The 19,699-nt window shown below is 49.5% G+C and overlaps 1 protein-coding gene across 3 annotated transcripts in view; it reads right to left on the reverse strand.

Moving 5' to 3' along the window:
• Window positions 1–1,217: 1,217 nt before the first annotated feature.
• The window catches only part of Catsper3 (cation channel sperm associated 3), an 84,087-nt gene continuing 65,605 nt past the window's right edge, over window positions 1,218–19,699 (reverse strand). For all 3 annotated transcript variants that reach the window (XM_052727108.1, XM_052727109.1, XM_052727110.1), the window contains exons 3-8: window positions 14,750–14,989; window positions 7,772–7,954; window positions 6,944–7,084; window positions 6,461–6,580; window positions 5,566–5,720; window positions 1,218–4,687 (exon numbers count right to left, since the gene is read on the reverse strand). In XM_052727108.1, coding sequence (XP_052583068.1) covers window positions 4,585–4,687; window positions 5,566–5,720; window positions 6,461–6,580; window positions 6,944–7,084; window positions 7,772–7,954; window positions 14,750–14,989 — 942 coding nt within the window. In that variant the 3' untranslated portion in view covers window positions 1,218–4,584. The remainder of the gene's footprint in view (window positions 4,688–5,565; window positions 5,721–6,460; window positions 6,581–6,943; window positions 7,085–7,771; window positions 7,955–14,749; window positions 14,990–19,699) is intronic.

Consider the following 19,699-nt stretch of genomic DNA (forward strand, 5'->3'; position numbering starts at 1 on the left):
GGCATGTCACCCTGGAGAGGGTCAGGAGGCAGTCGGGGGTACTGCCCTGAGTCCCTCCCTCTCCCCTGGCTGGTATGCACAGGCTTCAGATAACCCTGTTTCTTGGAGTTAAACAACAAATGCTCCATTCCCCTGCGGCCTCTTCCACGCTCCCTTTGTGAGTCCTACCACCCTCTGAGAAGCCAGAGGAAGCTTCCGGTCCCAGCTGGAGGCTTAGTTCATACTTTATAATGCATTTTTTGTTGTTGTTTTTCAAGACAGGGTTTCTTTGTGTAACACTGGCTGTCCTAGCCCTGGCTGTCTAGCTCTGTAGACCAGGCTAGCCTCGAACTCACAGTGATCCACCTGCCTCTACTTTCCAAGTGCTGGGAGGTGTGTGCCATCATCACCCAGCTTTGTTTTTTGTTGTTGTTGTTGGGTTTTGTTTTTGTTTTTGTTTTTTGTTTGTTTGTTTGTTTGTTTTGAGACAGGGTCTCTCTACAGAGCCCTGATTGGTCTGGAATTCGCTATGTAGAGTAGGCTGGCCTCAAATTCACAGAGATCTGCTTGCCTCTGCCTCCAGAGTGTTGGGATTAAAGAGGGGCACCACACCCAGCCTTCTTAACAGCTCCCAGTTTAAAGAGAATCTTGTCTTATCTACCTATACCTCTGTTTCTCTGTCAGGCTCTATCTTGGAAAACAGGGCCTCACACACACACCAGGTAACTCTCCACCACTGAGCTAGACGCCTATGCCCCAGAGGATCTTTAATATAATCTAAATAAAACCCAGGCTGTGCACAGTCTAATCTATGAGTACTGGGCTTCACTTTTAAAAGGTACAGTAACAACTAAAGGCTGGTGATGGTAACATACACCTTTAATCCCAGCACTCGGGAGGCAGTGGCAGGTGGATCTCTGTGAGTTCAAGGTCAGCCTGGTCTACAGAGTGAGTACCAGGGCAGCCAGGGCTACACAGAGAAATCCTGTCGGGGGGGGGGGGGGGGGGGCGGGCGGCGGGGAATCCCAAAGATCGCTTGCCTTTCCCAGGGAAGAGTGGGGATCCACCTCTCAGCCCGAAGGGCACTTCAGCTCTCCAGCTCCCCTCTCCCCTTCCCTCCTGCCCTGGGTCAGAGCCAGTCTCCCCGGCTTTGCCGCTGCCTCCTCCTCCTCCTCCTCCTCCTCCTCCTCCTCCTCCTCCTCCCTTCCTCCAGCTGCTGAGGACAAGCAGATGCACCCTCTGCTCTGCTGTTGCCCTGGTCCTCCACCATGGAGGGGAACAGAGAGCTAGGAATGTTCTCCTCCCAGCCCTGCCCTGCACAGCGCAGTTGCATCCAGGACTCAGCACACATCTCTAAGGCAGTGGCTCGCAACATTCGTCTCGACCCCCTTGGGGGTTGCATATCAGATATTTACATTACGATTCATAACAGTAGCAAAATTACAGTTATGAAGTAGCAACGAAATAACTCTATGGTTCGGGGTCAGCACAACGTGAGGAACTATATTAAAGGGTCTCAGCGTTAGCAAGGGTGAGAACCGCAGCTCTGATGAAACCTGAGAGACCAGTCAGGAAAGAGTGGCATGGCTGACCAGGTACAAAGACACTCTCTCCAGAGAGGAGTGGTTTAAAGAAGGTGTGTCAGCCACACTGGAACCCCTCCTCTTTTCTGCCTACATCTCCTTTCTGCGGCGACTGAGTAGGATTTCAGTAACCTTCTCAAAAGCTTGCAGAACAATGGAGCAGGCCCATGTAGGGCCAGAGTGAGAAACAGGCGAAGATCTGATGCCACTGAGGGAGAGAACCCTGCCTGTCGAAGGCGAGTTTGGTTGAGAGACATCCTGTGTTGTTTGTTCGAAGACACCAAGATGTGCTGTCAACAGTGTCTAGCTACTAAGTTTCAGAAGGCTGATGGAATCAAAAGAGATGATCTCCACACCACTGGACTGCTGGAAGGCTCGACAGTGGTGGAGGGGATTAAAAACAACAAAACAAACAAACAAACAACAGAAACAGAAAAAACCACCTCCAGCTTAGATTCCACATCTTTCCTGCAAGAGCGAGGGGGAGGGCCTGGCGTGAACAGAAATCTCAGGACAGCCCTGCTAGATCCCTGGGGTTGGGGCAGGGAAGAGAATCTCGCTTTCCACAGCCAGGCCTGGGCAAGCAGAATTTCTGTCCCAAAAATCCACCGGAGTCTTGGCCAAGCCTGTTTGAGTTGGTAAGAACCCAAGTGGGACTTGCAAGCTGCCAGTGTTTGCTCTGCAGACTGGGAGAGTCAAACAGCCATTGGCTTACTCTGCCAGGTGGGCTGGGCCAACTCTGACCACGTGGCCGCTCCCAGTTCTCTGCTCTCCAAAGCCTTCTTGTCCCTAAAGGTGGCTTGCTAGTGCACCCCACGTCTGGTGAACCTGTGCACCTACCTGGGTGCCCTTCTGGGCCTGGGACCTGGATCTCTAGACTTGACCTTCTGCTTTCACACTTGGAACCAGTTCTGTCTGGAGATGTATCCACGCAGGGCCCTGCATAGGCTCCTACCCTCTGCTCTGCTCAGCTTCCTTCTGTCCACCAAGCCCAGGGCAGAGGGGCTGGAGCACCAGGCAGCACCAAATCCTGGGCTGGCAACATTTCTTACTCTCTTACACGTGTTCAATTTGCTCCTTACAACCTGTCAGTTTCATCCCACTGTGAGAGGATGAACCTGGGCCTTCAAAGGAGCAGACATTCACCCCAGTCTCCAAGTCGGTGGCCTTCCTGGGGCAAGGCTCCTCATCTTCACTTCAAAATGCCTGGGAAATTCCCAAGGTTCCTGACAGGAGTAGGTGGGTGATTTACACGTTCCTTGGACTAGGGGGACATACAGGGTCAGCAATTAACAGCTGCCTGCTTTGTTCTAGGCCTGAACTGGAACCACTCCCTGGGACCTGCCTACCCCGCTTAACGGGCTGCTCTTACCACAGCTGTTTCAAGTTCCTCCCAGGCACTAAAACCCCAAGCTTCTCCCCCACCACAGCGACATAGACAGTCAACTTACCTCAGGCCCATGCCTCAGCATCAGCACAAAGTCCTTCCACCCAGAAGATAGATGGATGGCACTCACTACCCCACAGGTTCTCTATGTAGGGCAAAGTGTCACACCCTCACCAGCCATTTCTCCTTCCCACGTGCTCACTGTTCCGACCATGTCCTAGGAAGATGAGTGTTTGCACGTGGAAATGATCTGAAGCTCTTAAAAGAAGGTATTCCCTACACTTGAACATGAAACTGGCCAGGAATGGACTCAGCTTCCATCACTGAGTTCCCTGCCCCCATCCCCCACCTCCCACCCCGGCACAGCTCACTGAGCACTGCTCCGAATACAAATGAAACCATGAGGAAAGGTTCCTTCCCCTGTCCTTGTCCCCTGGCCTCAGGGGACCACAACTCAAGCCAGAGTCCATTGGCCAACCATGGAACCCTTTGTCTACAACAGTGGTTCTCAGCCTTCCTAACTCACAGTGACCCTTTAAACAGTTCCTCATGTGGTGACCTCCAACCATAAAATTATTTTCATTGCTACTTACTTCATAACTGTAATTTTGCTGCTGTTACGAATCTGATAAGCAGGACAATCTTAGGCAACCGCTGTGAAAGGGTCATTCCACCCCCTGAAAAGGGGTCATGACCCACAGATTGAGAACCACTGTCTAGACCATCTACCTCCTCTGTTTCTTGCTGTCTTGGCCTCAGCTCATGGTTGGGGCCTTGGGTACCCAGCAGTGGGCACCAGTCTCCCTCCACAGCTTTTTTCAGAACCTACTTCCCTCTCTGCTTAAGATGACAAGGCCAGGTACCAGACCTCAGGCAAAGACCACAGCAATGAGGAGAAAGTAGACACTACCAGGATTGCAAGAGGTCCTGCTGCCCCGGCTTGCCCCTGCAGATCTTCAGATCGTCCTCTCTTGTGACTGTGCGCAGTGATGTTAGCATTTTCTCACCTCCAAGAGACATTTGGCCAGTAGTGACACAGAAAATGCCACCATCTAAATAAAGAGTCTTAACCAACCACAGGAGGGAAGAAGTCTGAAGGCTGTATGTAGCTCCAGACTCCAGGAGATGCCCTAAAATGGCCAGTAGGCAGCTCCCCTAGGCAGAACTCCATGATGTAATCTTTCTGGTCACACACCACATGCCCTGGCATGAATCTCAGGGGAATTAGCATGGACTCCTAAAGAAGAGCCTCTACAGCACCCAGTCTCTGTCAGCCTGGGGCCCCTGCACAGGTCAGCCTTCAGGGCTCATGAGCACAGCTGTGACTGACAGAGCTGCTGATGCTCTTGTTGGTCTGTGGTCTTCAGGCAGCTTCCCCGGGAGCTCAGTGGGCCTTGCTGTTGGGTCTAGGGAGGCTGCAGGATGGAGTCATTAGCCAGGGCAAGTCTTGAACTCCCCTCCCCTTCCAGCTCCCAAGGTCCTGGGGGATCAACTTTCCAGGCACTTATGCAGGTCTGTCCTCCAAAGGTAGGTCTTACCAACATCAACACTGTAACAAGTTTGAGAAGCCACCTCTGAAGGCCTGTGTTTAATGGAACTGCCACAGCCTTTGAGGCCACACATGCCCAACTACCTCTAAATCATGAATTCCGAGCTATGGGACGACTTTTCCCGGGGTGGCAAGTCTTCAAGCATCAGGCACAGCACGTTCGCAATCTCATAGTACAGCTCCTGAAGCCTGGAGAGCAGACCAGGAAGGGAGATCTGAGCACAGAGCAAGCTCCAGGCCACCCTGTCACCACAGACCACACACTGGCACCTGTGAAGTCGCCATACCCACCAGGTATGTGTGGGGTCAGGAGAAAACAAAGACTCAGGTAGGTTGGAACCCTGATCTATCACTCTGCTGGGGACCCCTGACCTAAGTTAACTCATCTCATGTGTCGTCATGTCCACAACAAACCCCTGGACTTGGCAAGTAAGAATGGTGTGGTGGTACCTAAACAGTACCTGTCCTGTTCTGGGACCCAGTGAGGGCGATCCCTGGTTCCCTCCTTTCCAGTCACCCTAGTCTCTGAGGCTTCCAGAGGGTTTCATAGAGAAGTCAGGCTTCTGATGTCTGCTCAGAAGTCCACACTAGCTCACTAATGTCCACAGCTCCTCAGCTGCCAGCCAAAACCCCAGCTAGCTTGTACTGAGAATCAGACCTGGCCCAGGGGCTCCTTATGTGACAGGTAGGAAAAGGGCAGACACTTGTTCAAAGATAATGGAAAGATGGTAGCAGAGCCAAGCTAGGATCCTCTGCACTTGACTTACCCCACACACACACATTCCTTGCTCCCTGGAAAGTGTTAGTGAGCAGGAGCCTGAAGGGATGAAGAAAGCTAACATCTGGGTACAAATGAAAGAGAGTTGGGAAGGCCAGCAGAGCAGAGTCCCTTCCACCACAGACCCACGCACACAACAGCCCAGTGTCCAGGCATCCATGGGATCCTACACTCCCAGGAAGGGCCTTTGTGTACCCATCCACCCTGCACCTTGGTCACCAACCCTTCAATCTCCTGGAGTCTACAACATGCCCTGGCCTTAAAGAAGCCATGGGGACCAGTAACTCACTTGTTGATAGTAGTGTCCTGGTTATCCAGAGTGGACAAGTAGACATCGATGAAGGGCAGGCTAGTGCCAAATTCATCCAGAACCATGGGGTCCGTGTGCCGCAGGGTCTTCTTGAATTCCTCCACCAGCTCAGTGAAGCTCTTGCCACCGCTTTCCTAGAGAGGGAAGCAACGAGGGGCCAATGAAGACAGCAGTGAGGCTACAGAGACCTGGGAACCCTGTGGACCCTAAGTCACAAGTTCGTCCTGACCACTGAGCCAAGACTCTGTAAGAATGGAACCGTCTCATGGACACCATCCCTGGTGTGAGGCCAAGGTCTAAAGGACAAGAGAACGTCTAACGGTGATTCTATGTGACCTCCTCCAACCCTGAACAAATCTCGGGCATAGCTAGACTGGCAGGCATCTCCCCCTCAGAAAAGAGACACTCTGACAATGAGGGACCCAGAAGGGCCCCCAGGTTAGACCAAGAACACAAGACAGAAGAGTGCAGGCCGTAAGCGGTACCATGCTTAGCAGCCTTCCAGCCCCTTGTGCTTATTCTTGTCCTGATTTTAGGGGTATGGGGATATGAGGTTGAGTGACACCCTGGGGTCGAGCTGCCTGGTACCAGATGGGCCTAAGTAAGAAGCTCCAGCAGGAAGCACCCCACAGTGGAGAACCTTCCACCAAAGAGGGGGCATTAGAACTAACTACAATACTCAACAGTCCAAATAGTTCAGGGAAACACACAACACAGGAAGAAAGCATGGCTCTCATGGCTGCAGGGGAAGAGGCCTGCCTTACCAAAAACCACATGTGCCTGACCCCACCTGACCTCCACTTGAGTCCAAAGCTCTTCCTCCTGGCCATTCCACTGTCTGTCTGTCTGTCATCTCTACAGTGGAGTCACGTACCTGTGTGTTCATCAGCCTGTTGACCTCCTCTTGCTGGCGCCTCAGAATCATCTGCTTCTCCTCCATAAGCGTCATGTGCCTCTCTACCATCAGCTCCCGCTGAAACTTTTTGATGGAGTCCTAGCAAGGCAGAGTAGACGAGTTAAGATCGTGCTCTCTCTTCCGTACCCTTTCCATGCCCGGTCTTTCTCCTTGCCTGGCTTGCCCTGAAGCTCAGACCTCGGCAGAAAGGCCCACCCGACACAGGCCAACCCCCTACTCAAGTTGTCACCCACAGCTGCAACCGTTTCCTAAGCTCTGCTGGCCTGCCAGCCCCCGTCACGTGGTGATGAACATAAGGAGAGTCAGGCACACATGAGAGGGGCCGTCTGGCTACCTCCACAACACTTCATAAGACAGACACAAATCCAGCTTGTCCACACACACACACACACACACACACACACACACACACACACACACGCACTACAAGCACAGCCTCACCTCTGTGTGCATGATCATTACACCCACAAACATGTTGAGGAAGATGAAGGAAGCAAGCAAGATGAAGAGGATGGTGAATGCCCGGCTCACAGTAAACTTCCGCTGGTCCAGCTGTTCCTGCAGGTCTGTCCAGCCATCAACCTGGTCAGGCAAGACAGGGTATACTGAGCACCGAGACCCGGCAGAGTACATTTCCACGTCACCTATGCCGGAGGAGCACCAGACCCACTGAAGTGCTGCCAACTCAGTCTCCACATCAGTCCTTCAGCACCTCCCCATCCACCGCTGTCCTCTGTACACAGAAACGCAGGGTACCACTAGTTGGGAGCCAACGTGCCTAAGAGAGTCTCTCCTCTCAAGACCTCCCATTTTCTCCTAAAATGCACAGCCTATTTCCAGGCCCATCTTTGGAAAAAATAAAAGCAAAACAAAGTTTTTTTAAAAATAATTCAAAAGTCTAGACTTTGAGACCTGGGCTTTGCTTATTCTGGGTGAATTTGTAACAGCTTACTTTTTTAAAGCTGTATGCTGTGGGCTTCATTTATAACTTAAGGTTAATCCAAATTAAGTATCATTAGAGAATTCTAGCGAGTTTTATTACCCTGTGCAACACATGGCATGATTTATAAAGTCATGGGGTTAGAGACAGAAATGGAACACACTGGGCTCTGACCAGTCCCAGCATGCCAGTCCCAGTTTCCTGTGCCCACTAATAAGCACCTGAACATGGGGAAGGTCCCACAAGAGGCCCAGCATGTCCACACGCTCACCCTTCCTAGACAGTCCCTCTCCAGGTTCTGCCCTCCCCACAGTCCCCAGACACGGTACCGTAGCCAGACTGAAGAGGGTGAAGAAAGCCGCAGCCAGGTTCCCCCAGTTATTCAGGTCGCCCTTCTCTGGCATTCCAAACAGGCAGAATCCCAGGATAGCGAAGATGTACATGAGCACGAAGAGAAGGGTCAGCACAGAGGCCACCGTGTAGACCGTCTGCCCCACAGCAGTGATGAGTGTCTGCAAGGCAGGGAGGGATACTGCAGCTAGGCCAGTGCCCCTGGCTAAGCCAGAACCTAGAGGGCCAGCCTACCAGCTCCCAGCTGTCCTCAGGATCACGCCTGACACACAAGAACAAGTATCAGCTGAGTGAATGCTCAGACTCGTGCCCAGACAGAGGGCTGCCCCAATCCCACAGCGGCACCCACCCTGTGTCATGGGTGGACTGTACACTGTCTCAGGTCTGGGTCACCTCTCCATCGGCCCCAGTGACCTCTCTACTTGAATTCCGCCTCAATCTGTGGTCATCCCTGGATATTACTTTTGTGCTTCTCCACTGAGAGCCAGCCCCAAATGTGCTGTCCCCCAGGCCCAGGAAGAACAGGGGCATCATCATGTACCTGAGGACAGAGAGGGCCAACAGGAAAATGGCTCCCGTTCTTTACAGACCTCACCTCAAAGCAGCTCCCCACCTAAGGATCTTCATCTTTCTCCTATAAAATGGGTAATTTCCTTGTTCTCCCTTCCCTTGTCTGTCCCTGGAGTGCTCCATGCATTTGTTGTCCAGTTATCATGCCCTGAGACTTGCACTGAGTATGTGCTTTATAATCATTGACCTACTAAGGGTGTTTCCACAAACTGCAGTGGTTTGAATAAGAATGGCCCCCACAGCCTTATAGATTTGAATGCTTAGTCACCAGGGGGTGGCACTATTTGAAAGGATTAGAAGGATTAGGAGTTGTGGCCTTGTTGGAGGAAGTGTGTCACTGGGGGTGGGCTTTGAGGTTTCAAAAGGCCATACCAGGCCCAGTCTCTCTTTCTGCCTCAAGATCAGGATGTAGCTCTCAACTGCTTCTCCAGCACCATGCCTGCCTGCCTGCTTCCATGCTGTCTGTCATGATGATAATGGACTCAACCTCTGAAACTGTAAGTGAGCCCCCAATTACAGGCTTTCTTTTATAAGCATTGCCTTGGTCATGGTGTCTTTTCATATCATTGACTAAGACAGAAGTTGATGGTGGTACACACCCAATCCCAGTACTCTGGAGGCAGAGGCAGGGAGATCTCTGAGTTTGAGGCCAGCCTGGTCTGCAGAGAAAGACAGCCAGGGCCACACAGAGAAACCCTGTCCCGAAAACCTCCCCCCAATAAAAAGACAGAAGTTGGTACCAGGGCCTGGGGTATTGCAGTGACAGGCCGGACCATGCTGTTTTTTGGAGGCATTTGGAAGACTTTGAGACTTTGGACTAGAAAAGTGGTTGGATGCTTTAAGTGGGGCTTAATGGGCCATCCTAGAAGGGCAATTTGAACAATGAGGGCCCAGCTCAAGAAGTTCCAGAGAAGAAGAATATTGTGACCCAGAGCCCATTATTTTAATATTTTGGCAAAGAATATGGCTGCTTTTTGCCTTTGTCCTAATCTGCCTGAGGCTAAATTAAAGGGGGAGAGTAGGGAAGTGGGGGATGGGGGTGATTGGATTGATGTGCTGGCAGGGAGATTTCAACACAGCCTATTATTGACTGTGTCATATGGTTACTAATGGCCACGCTTGTGCAGATCTACAATAAAAAGGAGCAAGTGGGACAAGGAGAAATACAAAAGGTACAGTTGGAGGGGAAAGGAGCATCAGGAAGTATAATGGAGCTAAATCCGGTGCTCAAGAAGATAAAAAGTTTAAAGCAAAGCTTGATGCTAAATGAAATAAAGGGAGTGCTGACCTCAGGGCAAGACCCCAGCTAGCTAAGCTTCCAACTTGTGGAAACGAACTAAAGAAACGCTTTTAAGCAGGGAATGAAACCATCATAAACAGAAAGCTGGTGAATATGTAACTGAAAGATCTCTGAGTTCAAGGCCAGCCTGGTCTACAGAGTAAGCTCCAAGATAGCCAAGCTTAGGCAGTGAAAGAAACCATAGAAAACAGAAAGCTGGTCAAGATGTAATCGAACAAGAAGGTCATGTTCCAGCCCAGGCAAGCAGGAAAAATTTGGCAGCTTTGGCCATGTGCCTCTGGCTTTAGAGTCAAGGATAGAAGAAAGGGGCGATGGAATCTCCCTCCATGGCTAAGGAAAGTTGATGAAGTCAGGCATGTGTCAGGGGTGTCCCTGAATGGAGGCCCAGAGAGGCCATTGTGTGAAGCTGTGAAGGTGAAGCCTGGGTTGTGTTGAAGACCCCAAGATGTTGGAGATGCCAGAGTTGTAGAATACCTGCTGAGGGGAGTTGCTAACAGCGAGTGGAACCAGCCCAAAAGGGAAAAGAATGTTGCATTCAACAAAGCTGAAAGGAGTTGAAGATCTGAAGAATCTTTTGACATCTGACATGGAAATGCAGAATTTGGAGTTTGCCCTGCTGGTTTTCAGTCTTGCTTGGGTGCAGTATTTCTTCACGATGCTCCCTTCCTCCCTTTTGGAACTGTAAGGTATAGTCTGTGCCAATGTATGTTGGCAGAATGTGATCTACTTTTTTAATTTTGATTTTACAGGGGGTTATAGTTAAGAGATTGCCCGGAGTCTCAGGGGAGACTTTGAATTTGGACTTTTAAACAGTGTTGAGACTGTGATAGACTATGGAGACTTTTGAAGTTGGACTGAGTACATTTTTGCATTATGATATAGCTGCAAGCCTATGGGAGCCAGGAAGTAGAATTTGGTGGTTTGAATAAGAATGGCCCCCATAGGCTCATAGATTTGAATGCTTAGTCACCAGGGGGTGACACTATTTGAAAGGATTAGAAGGATTAGGAGGTGTGCCCTTGTTGGAGGAAGTGTGTCACTGGGGGTGGGCTTTGAGGTTTCAAAAGGCCATACCAGGCCCAGTCTCTCTTTTTGCCTGAAGATCAGGATGTAGCTCTCAACTGCTTCTCCAGCGCCATGCCTGCCTGCCTGCTTCCATGCTGTCTGTCATGATGATAATGGACTCACCCTCTGAAACTGTAAGTGAGCCCCCAATTACAGGCTTTCTTTTATAAGCGTCGCCTTGGTCCTGGTGTCTCTTTATAGCAACAGGACAGTGACTGAGACACAATTTCAAATAGGTGGCTAGTGTCAGGGTGAAGGCTCAGAGGCTTAGAGGACCAGTTTGTCCCGGTCACAACACAATGGCAGAGTGAGGAGTAACCACTAAACCCTTTCCCCATGCCACCACCGGCCACTCGTGGCCCTGAGCACCGTGGCCCTCAAGACTGGTTCAGCACTAGGAAGACAGCTTGGAGCTGAACACAGACGAGCAGGGACTGGACAATGGGCATATTCTAGGACACAGAGAGGTCATCTCCGAGAAATACGCTACCCTAAATTCCCCTGAGGAATAAGAGCAGTGTTTTCAGGTTAATTTTGAAAGAACTGAGGCAGAGACAGCACTTTCTCAAGCTATTATGAACTGCCTCCCACAGGCTCCTGCACTTGGGCTCGATAATCAGCTGACTGGCTTTTTGGAAGTGGCTGGATCCTGAAGTCTCTGGCATAATCAATGGATTACTCACTTGATAGAGTCACAGTGTGATGGTATTTGGGGTGGAGGGAGAAAGCAGGAAGTGGGGCATAGCTGAGTGCAGTAGAGCACTGGTGGCTCACATTTGGGGTGTTGTCCTGGCCCCTTCCTGTACTCCTCTCTCTGCTTCCTGTCTGCCATGGGGTAAGCATCTCCACCACACACTGGACAACTGAGGTCGGTACCCTCTATCATATGCTGGACAAATGAGGTGAGTATCTCTGTGACATGCCAGCCAACAGAAGAAAGGGCAATAAAATCATGAACTAAACTACAGAAAGCAGAGGAAGCCCTGAGTGAAGCAGTGGGGAAATGAGTGCTGTTGACTGGGCACAGCCAAGTCAAGGATCCCAGAGCATCAGAGTAGCAGAGGAATGGTAAAGTCTCCCCCTTGGCATGAGGCTCAAAGGCAAGGCAAAGCCTTCCTGTGATCCAAGTGTGGATGTTGAGAGTGTGTGCAGAAAATGTCCAGCATAGCTTTCTGCCCATTCCTGGGATGTTTGCAGACTGAAAACTGCTCACCCATGGAGACTGTTCCTATTGGGATTAGCTAGACCTGCACCCTCGACCAGCTGTGTGGCCTGCTTCCTTGTTTGTCTGAATGCACCAACTCCACACCCTTGTTCAGTGTGTGCACCAACTTCACACCCTTGTTCAGCCGCGTGCACCAACTCCACACCCTTGTTCAGCCACGTGCACCAACTTCACACCCTTGTTCAGCAGCGTGCACCAACTCCACACCCTTGTTCAGCAGCGTACACTAACCCTGCCTCTCTCTTCACCTCCACACTATCGACACACTGAGCTTGGGGTGGGCAGCTGAGTTTTCCCCATCTGCGCTCACAGTCCACTGACTCCTGCTTCTCTGTCTGTGTGTCTGTCTGTGTGATTTGTGTTTTCTTCATTTCCTCACTGCCTGAGTCAGATCCACTCCTGGAGCCTTGCATGGATGTGGCACACATAAATAACTTTTTAAGTTGTTCTCTCAAGGCCTAAGAGAGTGGGAACCCCTGGGCACTGTGGCCATGGCACACGTGTAAGATACAGAGGCAGGAAGCCAGTGTGCTCAGTAGTAGAACCTGCACAGGGCTCAGGAAGTGGCTGTTTCAGGTTCCCGCCTCTAGACCAACCCATGGGCCGGTGGCACCTAAGGTCACAACTGAGCAGCCTTGAAAATGACAGCCAGAGGAAAGGAGGTCACCCTCTCTGCACGGACCCTACCAGCTGCTCAAGGCCACACTCTGCAAGCACAAGCCTACAGGCCCCAGCAGTGTGCGGTTCAGATTAAGACAGAAACTCGGTCTGGAGGGCAGGGCCTCTGTCTCTGGAAGTCCTGGTCTGTGGGTTCTGTGGTCTAGCCCAGAAGCGGCATCTGCTTTTGAATTCCCAGTTGCTAGGAGAATCAATTCTTAGTACCAGTTGAGCTCCTAGGGTTCTGAATCAATCATTGCTGTCCTCTTAGCCCTGGGGCATTCTGGGTACCTCCAAGCAGAAGAGGTGGCCAGGCCCAGGGCACTGAGGAAGCATCCTCCCTAGCCCCTTGGATATTGGGAAAATGGTGAGGCCCCAGGAACCAGGAGCAGGGAGGTGGTGGCTCCAGGTTGAAATGCTGTGAGCAGAGGCAGTGGGGCCCTTGATAGCTGGGTGCTTGTCTGGCAGGACTCTGTGAAAAACCAAGGAACAAGCACACAGCCATGAGGTGGGAGGCACTGGCATTCGAATGATTAGTAGTCAGGAGCCAAACACTAACTTTGAGTACTGAGATTGCTCATCTGTTATTGACTCCTTTACACTTCAGTTGACAATCTGGATGGCGCACGCCTTTAATACCAGCACTCAGGAGGCAGAGGCAGGCAGATCTCTGAGTTCGAGACCAGCCTGGTCAACAGAGTGAGTTCCAGGACAGCCAGGGCTACACAGAGAAACCCTGTCTCAAAACAAAACAAAATAATGACTGAAGCGTTATCTCCTGCTAATTCATCTGACCGTATGGAGGGTCAATCTTTACCAATATCATCTTGGTCTTGAAACCAGTAAAAAAGCATGATTAGCTTCATTCTACAGATGAATAAGTTGAGGCACAAGGTTACTCGCACATAAATGTCAAGGCTCAAGTCTAGAGAAATGATACAGCAGTTGAGCACAGGCTGCTCTTACAGGAGACCCAGGTTCAGGTCCCAGAGCTGACATGGTATCTCACAATCTTCTGTAACTCCAGTTCTAGGGAAGCTAAGGCCCTCTCCTGATCTCCACGGGCACCAGGCACACACAGTGCACATACATATACATACAGGAAAAAAAAACCTTTAATGAAATGTCAGGGCTGAACTCTGAAAGCTGTGTCTGGCTGTACAAGTCAATCTGAGCCATCCTTTTCCTATCCATGCCATGGCTGCCCTTCATATGGTGCATATGGCTGTGAGCTGTGTGCCAGGACTCACCAATGCTTTGGTGGCTTTGACCACTGGCTGCCATTCTTCTTTGATGGGGAAGGTCTCCTCATTTTGGTATGGCCACTCTGGAAGCACCATTCTTCCTGAGTTGCCAAGGTCATGGACCATTCTTCAGAACATTTCAGAACAGGCCCAAGGCTGACCTCTCACGTTCAGCCCATCCTATGGGCATGCGTCCTGAGCCCATGTTTGCCCAGGGATCTGCTCTCCGGGAAGAGGCTTGTCTGAGTCTACTGCCCATTTGTCCAGTCCGGGTGTGTCTGAGCCCTAAATGTGAGCTCTCCCCCTGGCACACGCCCACAGCCACTCCTCTCCAGTTCCAGGCCAGGTTTCTGGGTAGCGGTGTCTGTACTTCCTGTTCCCGCTTCCTGGTCTCTCCCTGTGGACTGTTTTCCGCCCTCTCTTGAGTGACCAGCCTCTCTGGAGTTGCTAAACAACCTCTTGCCACTCATCTGATGGCATTTGCTCCGTTTCTTTGCTGCTGCTTCATTTCTCCAGGCTGCCTCCTCAGTGTGGATTTTCCTGGCCAGGCCGTTGCTTGGTTTTCTCAGGATTGGTTTTGCTGTTCTCTCTCTGTCTCCTCTCTGAGTGAGCTTTTGGATTTTTTGTTTGTTTGTTTGTTTGTTTTTCAAGACAGGGTTTCTCTGTGTAGCCCTGGCTGTCCTAGAACTCTATAGACCAGGCTGGCCTCAAACACACAGAGATCTGCCTGCCTCTGCCTCGGAAGTGCTGGAATTAAAGGCGTGTACTACCATGCTTGACTAGTCCTTATCTCACACCAACACCCACCGCCACTGCTCCCCACCACCACCTCCCACCACCACCACCACCATTCCCCCCGCCACACACACACACGCATGCACTCATGGGCACTCACCCTGATGCCTCTGCTGTAGGAGATAAGCTTGAGGATTCGCAGAGACTGTATACCATCAGCAATATGGAGGAATTTGTAATGTTTTCCCTTGATCTTTCGGAGGGAATAGGGTATCAAGATAATAAGGATAATGACCACATCCAGTAGGTTATAGCCATCCCTCCAATATTTAATGGGCTCCACATAGACCTTCATTAAGAACTCACAGGTATAGATGGAGACAAAGATAATCTCTGAGACCTGCAGGGGTCACAAGGGTTAGAGATCAAAACCAATGCAGAGCCCCATAGTCCTGCCCTCTCCCTGCTGAGACCACCCAAGCAGGTGTGGAAAAACCCAGACAGGGCCGCTAGCTCTCTTACTGCGCCTGGAACCCTTCTCCTTCTGAGTCTTCCTTGCCTGTGGCGCTAAGCCTAGGGTGAGGTTTCCCCTAGATGCAGGCATGACTGCCTGGTAGCTGAGCAGCTGGCTGTAAATGGCTATATAGACAGGTCCTGGTCAATACTCAACAAAGCAGGCCACCTGACATGAATAGTCCCCAAGAGAAAGTCACAAGAGTGACTGGCCATCCTGAATACATACACTTTGAAGGTAAAATATACAAATACATAGTTATATTTAATCCATTACCTTCATCAAACATAATAAAGATCATTCAACTAAAGTCCCCTGGTTTTGAAGGACATTCTGCTTTTTCCTGCTTTTATACTGTTTGAACCAATCGCCTCCAAATGCTTCTCCCTTGCCTAAAACTCCAATGGATCTACGACTGCCAGGGGGTCCTTTCAGAAACATCTAAGTTTTTTCTTCATCAAAATTCATTTGTCGCCGGGCGGTGGTGGCGCACGCCTTTAATCCCAGCACTCGGGAGGCAGAGCCAGGCGGATCTCTGTGAGTTCCAGGCCAGCCTGGGCTACCAAGTGAGTTCCAGGAAAGGCGCAAAGCTACACAGAGAAACCCTGTCTCGAAAAACCAAAAAAAAAAAAAAAAATTCATTTGTCACCAGGCGGCAGTGGCGCACACCTTTAATCCCAGCACTCGGGAGGCAGAGGCAGGTGGATCTCTGTGAGTTCAAGGCCAGCCTGGTCTACAGAGTGAGTTCCAAGAAAGGCACAAAGCTACACAGAGAAACCCTGTCTCGAAACGCTCCCCCCAAAAAATTTTATTTGTCATCTTGACAATCATCTAATATTCATCCACTCATAACTGACAAGACTGAGCAACCATGTGTCAAGCAAGCCCTGTTTTAGGTAGTGGAAAATGAATAATTAAGACAGATCCCCAGTGTTGAGGAACTCTGAGCTGGGGAGAGATAGGCTCTCAGCCCCTGTACAGTGGAAGAGACTTCAGGGGAGCTGGCAAGAGCAACTTGGGAGGCAGGGAGGTGACAGTCACCCAGGCAAGAGGTGTGAGAAGAGTTCTGCATAAAGGGTGGGTTTGCCATCGACACAGGGATGTACAGGGAAGAGACATCCAAGGAGCCCAGGTCTCAAACACAGCAACTGGGTAAATGCAGGTCTTCGCATGAGCTTGGGGTGAGGTAAAGGGGTGCATCTGGGGGAAAGTGCAGTGTGGCAAACGTTATTCTCTTTTCAGGTGTTCGTATTGTTTCCTGGCACTCAGAGTTTGTGATCCTGGGTGGTTCCCTCCTTCACACTGCCCTTGTCTACCGTTCAGCTAGGCTGAACTAGCTCCATGAGGTGACTGGTCTGTGGGTGGGGCTGGGATGTCCATGTGTGTAGTAAGCAGAATTAGATAACCCTCCCAAGTGTGGGCAAAACCTTCAGTCCAGATTAGCCTGGTTTTCAGGGGTGGGGGCATAGGATTTCAACGTAATGCTTTCTAGTTGGTAAGGTTGTGTGATGGATGTTCAAAGTTTGAAGGTTTTTACTTTCTTATAGAGAGTCAGTTTTGTAAATTCTTTTCTAGAAAACTATTCCAGCTGGGTTTTTCAAATGTACTGGCATTATATGATCAGACTTTCTTTTTAAAGTTGGGCTTTACAATTTCTTTTATCTCATTGATTTAGCCTGGGCACATGTGTGTACAAGGACACTGGCAGGTGGCACAGTGTTATGTGTGCATGGAGGTCAGAGGACAGCTTGCAAAAGTCAGTTCTCTCCTTCCAGCATGTGGGTCCTGTGCATCAACTCAGGTCATCAGGCTCGGCAGCAGGCGCCTGTACCCACTGAGCCATCCTGCCTGCCAAGTTATCAGATTTTTAAAGTGTCTGCCGTGTCTCTGCACCCCTTCTCTTTTTATTGTCACATGAAGGAAGTTACTTTAACTACTTTCAGAGTCCCACTCTGAGCTTTGTGGTTGCTTTCCTGGTGCCTACGATTGAATCTGTTTTCTATTTCATTAATTTCTGCTTTTAGTTTTACTGTTTCCTTCTCCTGTTTTTGGTTTCATTTATCCTGGTGCTCTTCCTCCACCATTGCAGCTCATTACTTTCTTTCTTCTCTTTCCCCGCCCCCTCCTCTCCCCCTCCTCTTCCTCTCCTTTCTAGATGTTGGGGATCAAACCCGGGGCTTGTGCACACTAGGGATGACCTCTACTCCTGAGGTACAGTGCCAGTCCTTCATTAGCCTATTATTAGAGTATCTGTACGATGTGTTCTGGTGTGTATGTGTGTGTGTGTGTATGTGTGTGTGTGTGTGTGTGTGTGTGTGCATGTGTGCTTGGTGTGTGTCTACGTGTATGCATGCGTGCATATGTGCATGCGTGTGGCCCACTTGTGGGGTCAGAGGACAAGTTTCAAGAGTCTGGTTCTTTCCTTCGACTCTGTCGAGGCAAAGTCCCCTTGTCTGTGTGGCACTGTGAACCCAAGCCTAGGCCAGGAGCTCTAGCCCAATTCTCCCATCTCCACCTCCCATACATACACACCTGTATCTGGTTTGGGGTGTGTGTGTGTGTGTGTGTGTGTGTGTGTGTGTGTGTGTGTACGCACAGTGAGCATATGGTTGTCAAAGAACAACTTGTAGGAGCCTGTTTTCTCTTCCACCATGGAAGACTGAACTTAGGTCATCAGGCTTAGTGGTCGGAGCCTTCATCCACTGACCTCCAATGTTTTGGTGGGAGTGGAGCAGCGTGGCTTGGCTCGGTTTTGATGTAACTATGAATGGGGTTGCTCTCCTGATTTCTTCCTCAGCATATCTGTTATTGGTTGATAGGAAAGCTTCTGATTTTCATGGGTTAATTTTGTATGTTGCCATTTTGCTGAAAGTGTTTATCAGATGCTGGTAGTTCTGGGATCTCTTACGTATAGAATCATCATCTGCAGTCAGAGACCCCGACTCTGCCTTCCCTGTTTGAACCTATCTGCTTCTCTTATCTTACTGCTCCAGCTGAGATGTCCAACAGCACATCGGGTAAGAGCAGAGAACATGATTTTATTGGGAATTCTTTCCATCTTTCCCAGTTAGTACACTGTTGGCTGTAGGATTTTCACATGAAGTCTTGGATACGCCAACAGGGGTCCTTCTATTCTTGTCTTTCCGGGCCTTTCATGACGAAGGGATTTGGGATTTTATCAGAAGCCTTTTCTGCTTCTGTTGGGTCACATGATTTCTGTCCAGGAGTCCAGGCTGAACCACCCTTCACCACCAGTGTCATGAAGCCCACTTTACCACGGTGGGTGAACTTCTGGCCGTGTTCTTAGGTTTGGGTTGCAGATCTCAGAGAGAACTGTTTTGCACCTGTGTTCATCGGGGAGACAGCTCTCTGTCTCTCTCTCGTATGTGTATCTGGGTGACTCTGGCTTCCTAAAAAGTCGTTGGTGCCCTCTGCTCCCCTGGTGTGTGAAGGTTTGACAGGCTGACCCTTCTCCAAAGGACTGAAAGGATTCATAAGTAAATCCTTTGGACCTGGACGTTTTTAGTTGGGAGATTTTTATTATTGCTTCAATCTCATTATTTGTTGTAGATACACTAAAATTATTTATCTAAGGGAAATGGTGTGATTATATTTTAATTTTTAAAATATCTTTAAATTTTTTTAAATGTCTCTTAACTACTTGCATGTCTGTTCCTTCGTGTGAAAAACAATTTTTTTAACTTAAATAAAGAAGAGGTATTTTTTCTCAGTTTCTCAAAGAATTGACATATCTAACTAGATGGTCTGCAGGCATTCATGTGTGAAGATGGCTTGTGATGGGGCCACCAACAGATCTGCAACTTAGTCTAAAACCTAGAAATGAAAGCATTTGCACTAATTTCTTTGAACGATAAATATATGTGTGCAGCACTTCCCTTATGAAGACCAGAGTCAAGTCAGAGGTTCTGAGCACCGTGTTCTTCGGCCTTCAGTTTGTAATATTTATCACAGTAATTGGTTATCTGTGTTTACTAGCATATAAAGTTCAATGAAAGATAATTTTTGCTGTCAAAAAATAAGTTGTTTAATTTTCATTTAATTTGGTAGCAACTAGAAATTCATTTATTTCTTTTAGGTTCTCCAATTTAGTGGAATACAAGTTTCTAAGGTATTTCCTAATAATTTTCTTCATTTCATTAGCATTTATTGTAATGGCTCTCTTTTCCTCTCTGTTTTACTGTTTTGGGCCCTCTTTATCTGGCTTGACCCTACAGGTTTTCCAATCTTATTTATCTTTTCAAAGAAGGAACTCTTTGATACTTTATCTTGTTTTATTCGTTTTTATTTCACTAATTTCCATTCTGATCGTAATTATTTCTTCCATGTGCTAATTTTAGGTTCGGTTTCTTATTTTTCCAGCGCCCTGACATGTGACAATGAGTGTCCTGTTTGGAACCGAATTTCTCCTATTTTAAAAGGCTTTGCATGAGCCGGGCAGTGGTGGCGCACGCCTTTAATCCCAGCACTCGGGAGGCAGAGCCAGGCGGATCTCTGTGAGTTCAAGGCCAGCCTGGGCTACCAAGTGAGTTCCAGGAAAGGCGCAAAGCTACACAGAGAAACCCTGTCTCAAAAAAC

Source organism: Peromyscus californicus, unplaced genomic scaffold, assembly GCF_007827085.1.
Source record: "Peromyscus californicus insignis strain IS unplaced genomic scaffold, ASM782708v3 Scaffold_8__1_contigs__length_139910024, whole genome shotgun sequence".
Taxonomy (NCBI): domain Eukaryota; kingdom Metazoa; phylum Chordata; class Mammalia; order Rodentia; family Cricetidae; genus Peromyscus; species Peromyscus californicus.